General features: G+C 45.5%; 1 protein-coding gene across 2 annotated transcripts in view; it reads right to left on the bottom strand.

Annotated features, from left to right (window-relative positions):
- The window catches only part of Nagk (N-acetylglucosamine kinase), a 96,104-nt gene that overhangs the window by 41,548 nt on the left and 44,556 nt on the right, over nucleotides 1-10,000 (bottom strand). For both annotated transcript variants that reach the window (XM_070125577.1, XM_070125578.1), the window contains exon 3: nucleotides 1,350-1,448. In XM_070125577.1, the coding sequence (XP_069981678.1) occupies nucleotides 1,350-1,448 (99 nt within the window). The remainder of the gene's footprint in view (nucleotides 1-1,349; nucleotides 1,449-10,000) is intronic.

Below are 10,000 nucleotides of genomic sequence, written 5' to 3'. Positions count from 1 at the left end.
TCTCATCTTTCTCCTTCGTTCTACTAGCATTCTTTCACCGTTCCTGTTATCTTTTTTTCTTCGTCGAACTCATTCGCCTTTCTCGTTCTCCTCTTTCTCTTGTTTTTCGTCTGTTCTTTCTTCTCTTTCTTTTTTTTCTTCCATCTTTCTCGTCTTCGCTCTCCGTTCCCGTCCTCTTCTTCGTTTATTCTAGATCGGCTTCGCTCTCCTTCCTCTTTGGTTCTTTGCCGTGTTCGACATCTCCTTATGCCTCACCTTCATTTATCCTTCCTTGTTTGGCTTTCCTCTTTCATTTACTTGTATTCTTTTTTTTTTTTAATTCTCATTTTCTTTCGCGCTCTCCTCTCGTCTTCGGGGATTTTCTTTTAGCCTCACTTTTACTCTTCTTCCTCCTGCCCGTCGCTTTCCTCCAAGGTTCCTCTCGGCGCGGTTGCTCAGCGTCCGAGAACAGGCCCCGGGCAAGCTCGATCGGTCGCCCTCAACTCGATTTACCAAAGTTATGATGACGGGGACTCAGAATTTTTCCTTTTTTTCCTGTCCGAGTTCATAAAATGGACGACCAGGAAAAGCGCAGACCGCAGGAAAAATATTAACACAACGAAAAAGATTTATAACAGACAAATACAAAAAGAAGCATAAATAAGTATATGCTGCATACGGATGCACATACGCAGAATATACGAATGGATATACGCAGAAATATGCAAGCATAATCACATATCCATCATTAAAAACGTCCAAACATACACGCAGACATAACAGTAAAAACACACACACATACTTACATGCATACATACATGCATACATAAACACGCACATAGATATACAGTATGTATGTATGTATGTGCGTGTTTATGTTTATGTATATGTATATGTGTATGTGTATGTATATGTTTATGTATGTTTATATGTATGTGTATGCATATATGCATATATACACATTATATATATATATATATATATATATATATATATATATATATATATATATACACATTCTATAATATATATATATATATACATACATACATACATACATATATATATGTGTGTGTGTGTGTGTGTGTGTGTGTGTGTGTGTGTGTGTGTGTGTGTGTGTGTGTGTGTGTGTGTGTGTGTGTGTGTGTGTGTGTGTGTGTGTGTGTGTGTGTGTGTCTAATATATATACATATATATACATATCCATACTCGTACTCACACTCGCACACACGAGAGACAAGAAAACCGCACGCTCCCTCACTCTCTCCGGCCGTGTTCACTCACCTGACGCGCACCGCCACATTCAGAACACTCATCCCGCATGAAACAAAAGCGAACCCCGAAGAAGGCCCAACCGGCGGCACACTCACCAGGCCCTCGAGGGTGGTGTCCTGGGGCAGGCCGGCCATCTGCTTGGCATCGTCCACCAGCTGCTTGATGCGGGTCTGACACTCACTCATGCCGATCAGCTGGAAAGAAAAATAAGAAAGTTTGAACAGTCTGCATTTCCGCGAATGCATTTTGATTGATATTCTAAAGGCTGTGTGACGTCATTTATAACATTTACTCTGAAATAATTTAAGAAATAAGTTATTGGTCTTTTGGAACGTGTTTTGCCAACAACTTTTTTCTTCATATTTAATTTTTTTTCAATCGGTTACTAACTAGATTCCCCTTTCACAATCCGCCAAAGAACCATATATTCAGGTACGTAGTTCTTACAGGAACAAATTCAAGAAAATGGAAAAAAACAGCCTCCATCGAGTCACTTCCTGAACACGCCTACAAAGGCCAAAAAATAATGATGCGCGCCAACATAACATTATAGACAAAAAAATAATAAAAATAGCGTTACGGAATGCGCCGGAGAGTTCCGCGCCAGACGTTCTATATTTGGGTCATGTAGGCTGCGTGCGCATGCGCGAAATCGCAGGGGACGCCTTATCATTCCCGGATGGATTCATACCCCGGAAATACTGAGTATACACTGATAAAAAATATATATAAATTGAAATAAAAGAAAAACTTATAAAGGAACACCCATAATTACAAGCCACTAGACAGTAAGGTCTACGATCTGTAGAAAGTGAATGAGGCGATAGAATATGCACCGAAAAATATGACTATTAGGGCCTACTATCAAAATCATCTTTATCAGCGCTATCATTTTCACTGCCATCATCAAGACTACCGTTAAGCAATCCAAGCGCAGGCAACGTGGCAACGACCATAACCAAGAACCGGAATCTACTGTACAGACTGCCTATTACTGCAAGCCAGAGCAAGTGGCAGTTGCAAAGGAGCGCGGAATGAGGAACCTTATGAAATGTCACTTGCCCTCGCGCTGGTATTTATGAGACGTAAAAAACGGATGCAGTAGATCACACGTAGTCGTTGTACGAGGAGAACAGTTGTAGTAGTAGGCCTACTGGTAATAGTTATGACACTATAATTATTGTTATTGTTAACATTATTGGTATTATTATTATCATTATACTTTTAATAACAATAAATATCATCTTATTGTTATTACACTTATAATAATGATCAAGATATTAATATCATCATTATCGTCATGATCATTATCAGTATCACCGTCATCGTCGTTCCGTTACAGTCATATCGGGAAAAAACAACCATGAAGTTCTACAGCTGACTGGAAGAGGCGTGCTTCCCTGGGCATTCCCTTTCCCTCCTTTCTTCAAACTGATCCGCTGTGCTTGGGAGAAACTCAATCACCAAGCCTGACGACTCTCTCTCCATTACTACAGTTACAACAGCAGCAGCAGTAGCAGCAGCAGGAGAAACCCTCTACCACAACCACCGTCGGCACCCGCCTATCTTCTTTATCCCGCTCTCCATCTTAACTTCCATCTCGAGTCGATCTCATGACAGCGTGACCTCGATCCCAATTCCATATGACACCGAGTCTTGCCAAGTGTCATGCGTCCTCCGTCGGGGGCCTTCTCATTCTGCCTTCTCATTCTGGCTTGGTGTCATTACCAGACGGAGTTTTATTCTGGGTCATTCTGAAGCTACCCGCGGGGAGACATAGTTGTGGCCGTGGAAACTCGCGCGGAAAAAGGGGCGATTTATTTAAAAAGCAAAATGACATCTCATACAGAAGAAATGTTAGAGATAAAAAAGGAAATCGGGATTGTAACGAAGAGAAAGAGAAAGAGAGGGAGAAACCGAAAGAGAGACAGTGAGAGATACAGAGATAAATAGATAGAGACAGAGATAGATAGAGAGAGACGTAGTTCATTTTAAGAAATAAAGCGTTGTCTGTCAGGCAGCGAAAGAAAGAAAAAAAAAAGACGGGGACACAGAGACAAAGAACATTTAAGAAAGCGACTGGAGCCTGAGATGAGTGAAGCAAGAATGGCCTGTTCTGAAGCAAGGGGAGGCGAAGAGGGAGTGATGGACAAGGCAGAGGGATAAAGGGGAGACGAGGTAAGAGTAAATGAGAAGGGAGACGAAGCAGGAATAAATGAGAAGGAAACCCGGCAAAGCGATGGAAAGGGCAGAGGGGGGACAAAACGAAGGGGAAGGAAAAAGGAAGAGGGAGGCAAGATGAAAAAAAGAGGGAAGCGACACAAGGAAGCAAAAAGGAAGAGGGAGGAACGCCGTGAGGGGAGGCAAGGGGGAAGAGAATGGAAGGATAGGGTAATGGTAAAGTAATAAGGAATAGAGAGGGGTAGGGGAAGCAAGAGGTCGGAGAGAGGACAGGAATAAGGGGAATTAAGACGAAGGATCAAAGATGAGGAAAGAGAGGGGGATAGGGATGAGGGGAGGCGTGGGGAAGTATAGGGAAGAAGTGGGGGGTGGCGTGGTAGTGGTGGTAGCGTGGGGAAGCTCAGCCACAGCAAGGGAGAGTCGCTTGTGGTTCACCTTGACGGACCGACCGACTCCTGGTCCCGTTACCCAAGTCACCGTCACTGCACCAACTTCTTGCAGGAGGGGGGGAGGGGGCAGAGTAGGGGGAAATGGCGGGGGAGGAGGGGAGAAGGGGGGCGGAGTAGGTGGAGAAGGGGGAGGGGAGATGGGAGGGAGAGAGAGAGAAGGTGTCCCTGTGGGCGTGTCTGGCACTGTGTGGTCATGTGTGAATCTACATAAGGCCTTTTTGTCTCTTTGAACACGGAAAGAGATGCTACATTCAGAGCTGTTTTATGAAACGATTTTTTTTCTGTAGAGCTTAACATCCCCGGAGTATATGGTTTACTTCAAAAGACGAAGGAAGCAAAATCTTACCCACCCCCTACCCCCTCCTCCCATTTTCCCCCCAACGCAAATCATTCTCTCCTCCCCAACATCGTTTCTAGGACATGACCTGTGCCACGTAGAGATACCCGGCTCTTGACGCCCCTCCCCCCCCCCCTATTAGACCCCCCTTGCTTCCCCTACCTCCTGCCCTTGTCCCCCATTGCATCCCTACCCTCCCCCACTTATCCCCCATTGCCTCCTACCCTCTCCCACTCATCCCTGCCTCCTACCCTCCCCCACTTGTTCCCCAATTGCCTCCTACCCTCCCCCACTCTACCCCCCCCCCCTTCGCCCGTACCCATGCAAGTCTAACCATCACCCCCGAATCTAAAGTCAAGGGTGGGGAGGTGGAGGGGGGTACTCGTGCCACGGCGGGTAAAACTAGAAATCTAATAATAGCAATACCATTATCACGTGGCACAGAGGAGTGACCGCTGATAGTTTGGACCAGCACCACTACCAACGGCTCCTCCTGGCACGCTGGACGAACACACACGAGCCTCCTTCCCTGGCCTTCCCTTTCCCTTTCTCTTACTATCTGTCTCTCGCTCTCCGATAATTGTCTTAGTCTCGGGTTTTTATTCCCTTGTCCTTCGTTCTTGTTTTTTTCCATTCCTCTTCCCTTCCTCCTCCTTTCATTTCGTATATCCATCCATCTTCCACCGTCCCATCCCTCCCCCACACTCTCTTTCTTCCTCCCTCTTTCTCTCTCTCTGTTCCTCCCTCCCTCTCTCTCTTCCTTCATCTCTCCCCTCTCTTCCTCCTCCATCTCTCCCCCTCTCTTCCTCCATCTCTCCCCCCTCTCTTCCTCCATCTCTCCCCCTCTCTTCCTCCTCCATCTCTCCCCCCTCTCTTCCTCCTCCATCTCTCCCCATCTCTTCCTCCTCCATCTCTCCCCCTCTCTTCTTCCTCCATCTCTTCCCCCTCTCTTCCTCCATCTCTCCCCCCTCTCTTCCTCCTCCATCTCCCCCCTCTCTTCCTCCTCCATCTCTCCCCCCTCTCTTCCTCAATCTCTCCCCCTCTCTTCCTCATCCATCTCTCCCCCCTCTCTTCCTCCTCCATCTCTCCCCCTCTCTTCCTCCTCCATCTCTTCCCCCTCTCTTCCTCCCTCTCATCTCTCTCTCTCTCTCTCTACTCTCCATCTCTCCCCCTCTCTCTCTACCTCCTCTCTCCCCCTCTCTCTCTCTCTCCATCTCTTTCCTCCATCCTCCTCTCTCTCTCTCTCTCTCTCTCTCTCTCTCTTTCTCTCTCTCTCTCTCTCTCTCTTCTCCTCCCTCTCTCTCTCTCTCTCTCTCTCTCTCTCTCTCTCTCTCTCTCTCTCTCTCTCTCTCTCTCTCTCTCTCTCTCTCTCTCTCTCTCTCTTCCCACCTCCCTCTCTCTCTCTCCCCCCCTCTCTCTTTCCTCCCCCTCTCTCTCTCTCTCTCTTTCCTCCTCCCTCTCTCTCTCCTCCCTCCCTTTCCCCCGGGGGCACATCCCTAGACGGGCCACAGCAGGAAAAGCGGTTATCCAGGTCCGACCGCAGATTTTTTTATTTAAAGCCTGGAGGCCTTCAACGACCTTGAAACAGAAACCGACTTTCATCAACGAAAGGGAAGGTTTTGGGCCTAGGTTATTGGGATTCCTCCGTTTTATTAGGCCTATAACACGATAAACTTGAGAACAACAATTACTATAGAGCATGGTGTCCGGAGCCTCGATGAAGTTCCAAGAATACGTACAATTTGCCCACAAAAGATGCTTACAGTGACGATTTACACATTCGAACCAACGTAAATATATTCGTTGTCCAGAATACACTGGTCACTGATAAACATCTTCACTCTGCCATCCAATATTTCCTTGCATTCGGCGTACCTAAAGAGCACAGTTTCCATTTAATGGCAATCCATGGCATGGTTCAGCCACCGCAAGGTTGCACATTACAACATAGCACCGATTCAGCTATTATTGGTATGAAAATAGCCGATTTTCACTCACACTCTTCCCACGGCACTCAATGTGTAAACGCTTCCACGATGTTCTCTTTTCTTTTTTTTTTATCTTAATCGTTTTGTACTTTACCTTTTTCTCTGACAATGAATTTTTTTTTATAGTCGGTTTTCTCTCTCTCCCCGCCTCCTTTTCTGTAGCTCTCGCTTTCGCTCTCTCGTTCTCTCCCATCCCGCCGTCCATCTCCCATACAACCAGTTTCCCATGTTAAAACCTGCCTATATAACCCGAATGCCCTACATTCGCCTTCCTGCCCATAAAGCGGTGCCATATATAGGCCTTCGACCTCAACCTTAAACTGTATTTCACTACCGAAAAGTTTTTTTTACTTATTTTTTCATCTATACACTTTTACTTCCTTCTGCATTTTCATTCAGCATCCCGCTTTTGGGATTTCTCTTTTTTATATGCGGGAACGAGGTCAGACGTAAGGAGGAGGAGGAGGAGGAGGAGGAGGAGGAGGAGGAGGAGGAGGTGGAGGAGGAGGAAGAGGGGGAGGGGGAGGAGGAAGAAGGACTTGGGATCAAGCAGTAATAGTTCTTAGTAATCAGCGCACAGCATCACTAGTAGGAGGAAGAGGGCCATAAAATATAAAGATGAGGAAACTAATAGGATAAAGGGAACTAGGAGTAGAAAAAAATATATATAAAAAACGGGACTCAATACCTGTATGAAGATAAGGCTTAATTAGACATGAACGTCGTACAAGGAAGTCGAAAAGCCGATCTGTCCTGCAGCCTCCATAACTGGACAATCCCCCTTCCTCCCCACCCCAACCCCACCACCCCCACCCACCCCTCCTTGCGTGCCCTCAAGTCGTGGCGAGTACCATGCTGAGCAAGGGAAAGAGCGACGCACCCGTCATCCCAGGCGGAGGGAGCTGGCGAACCGTTACTCCAAGCAACGCGACGTGCCGAAAAATGCTGCTCTTTGGTTTTAGTCCTTGATAGGAATGTGCTCTTATTCACTTCTTTATGATCATAATAATCATAGAGAATCGTCTACTGGCCTTTATCTTATCTCTCTCTCTCTGATTTTTTTCTCCTCTCTCTCTGATTTTTTTTTTCTTCTTTCTTATTTTAACTGTATGTCTTTCCTCTTCAACTGCATTTAGTTAATGTTATTTATATTATCATCTTTGAGCATGTTTTTTTAAAATCTTATCTGCACTGACTTCATTTCTATTTCTCCTGATAAATCTCTCTTTATTCTCTTGTTAAAAACGCTATCTTCACCGTCGTGGGAATCCTCCTCATCAGAAGAATTTGGACAAGTGTTCTCACCTGAATCGCGCATCTGCCTCAACAGATGTTCTTCTCCGCCGTCGCACCTGTCGAGAGGGCAGGTTGACGACCGGCAATGTTCCCCTCCCTTTAACTCCTCCCCACATTCTTCCCCCATTCCCTCATGACACTCATTTCCAGAGGGATATATGCGGCATGTCTTCGCATACTTTCCTCATGCCCGACTTCTACGCCCCAATATCAACATGGGAGGCAGGGAGTACGACCTTGACGCCGAGAGGGAGCAACACAAGAGGGTAAAAACTTGTAGCGTTTACCGATCTCCTCCCTTCTTCCCCTCCCCCACTCTTCCTCGCGGACTCCCCTTCCCCTACCAGCCCGTCCCCTCACCCTCATCCAGGAACCCTTGCCCCTCCCTGATCCGCACTGCAACATCCCCCTACTCTCCTAACCCCCCAAATTCAACTGCCTCCTCCTGCCAGTTCACTAATTCAACACCCCCCCCTCCTCCAGCCCCGAGTACAACCCCCGCCCCCTCCTCTCCCCTACCTCAATTACCCACCCCCCACCCCCACCCGGACTCTAACTCGTTTTCGAAGTGCCATCTAGCCACACCCACAAGACAGGAGGAAGAATACGATGGAATATCATGAAGGTGGAGGAGTGGGGGGAAGAAGTGGGGGTAGGACTCAAACTCACGTAGGCACATAGGCAGCCAACACACTCGCGAAAACCTTAATTCTGGACCATAATTACGGTTACCAAACCATTGGCCACCTGTCCACACAGACACACATACCGTCACAGGTGCCCCTCCCCTCTATTAGTAACCCGCCTGACCCCCTTCCCCTACCCCCCCCCACCCCTTCTCACAAACCCTCGAGCTACGGACGCAAACCCGCCATTTTGACGGCCAAGGTCACACTGACATTCAAAGTTTATTTCCTATATATTTTAATCGGGACAGACAAGGACCGCCTTTCATAGTACTCGCTTTATCGACCCGCGAGATAACCGAACGTATTTTTTTCTTCTTTTTATCTCGTTCTGATTGTCTCGTGAGTTAAAAGGAAGACTGCGCTTGATCATATATTCTTGGCATATATTCTGATGATTATATTCATTTACGTGTTTATTCCTATCTGTTGACTCCCCCCCCCCACCCCGAAAAAAAAATCAAATTCAACCTTTGCAATTTTACGCTAATCACTCAAAAGAAGCACCGGGATTTTTTTTTCACGTGTTGCAAAGACTGTCTTTCCTGGCTTTGGTTCGGACGAAGGCTGGAGTGAGACGCTTGCTGCGATTGCTCTTTCGGGACCCTCCGCTGCGATTTTGCGAGTTTTTTGTCTGTCTACCTCTCATATGCTCTCTCGCTCATTCACTTATTCACTCACTCACTCATTCATTCTCACTCACTCACTCACTCTTTCTCTCTCCCTCTCTCTTTCGCTCTCCTGCTCAACTATGCGAACTGCTAAATTTCGTCTTTTTCGTGTCCTTTACACGTACACCGATTTCTTAAAGACTTCCAAACCAAATTACGTTCAATTTACAGTTAATCACCAAGGGAAATAACCAGAATCATGTTAATTGAAATAACGGATTCTTAGTCGCGCAATCGAGATCACAGTCTTTAAGGTCCTTCTAACTGCTTCACACATAAAATTCATAGCGTAAGCAACAAAAAAAATATAAATATAAATAAATAAATAATAATAATAATAATAAAAAACACATTGGACATCACAATCACAATCAGCGAGATAAAGACAAATAAAATGAATAGCGACTCTGGAAAACATTTCATGTCTCCAGGAATGACGCCAATAATTAAGAGTCACATGTGTTTTCAGAAATAGCACGCTCATAATTCAAAGTAAAGGAGTATATCGCATGAAATAGGAATAAAAATATACGTACTTACCCATTCCGTCATCCCTCTACATGTACACTCATTGCTTCATATCCCCTTTGAGACTATTTTTTTGCCGAAACAAATATGTGACTAAGAAATAGATGTGTATGAATATGAATAGGAATAGGATAATCATAGATATATATTTATTAATTTATATACATGTGTGAGTGTAGAATATTATACTTGATTGCTAATTCTTTTAACAAAAATTCAGTCCACATTTAAGATTTCATAACTATGAAAATCTAAGATATTTCAGGTGCTTCAAGTTATCTGTAACAAGAAATACAGGCAATGGTGCATTCGAGTCAACAATCCGCAGTTGTATCTGTGCTGCGTCACGACCAGATGAATATTATAAGAAAAATGGAAAGCTCCGTGACCCAGAACAACAACCATTATCGTGAAGAACATGGCCAGCATATCAACCCCACTGTCGATCGTTCAAACTTTCCTTGTTTTGGCTGTTAATGTTATTGTTTTGTTTTTTTCTTGCTTCCTACTTCACCCGAAAGGTAAACAAAGGCTTCCCCGGGAATGCCCCGCCTTTCCCGGCGGAAGACTTAAAAATTTCCCCAAGCTATTGCGCAACACTTTACCACAT

Source organism: Penaeus vannamei, chromosome 9 (assembly GCF_042767895.1).
Source record: "Penaeus vannamei isolate JL-2024 chromosome 9, ASM4276789v1, whole genome shotgun sequence".
Classification (NCBI taxonomy): Eukaryota; Metazoa; Arthropoda; class Malacostraca; order Decapoda; family Penaeidae; genus Penaeus; species Penaeus vannamei.
This window is presented reverse-complemented; position numbering and strand designations above follow the sequence as displayed.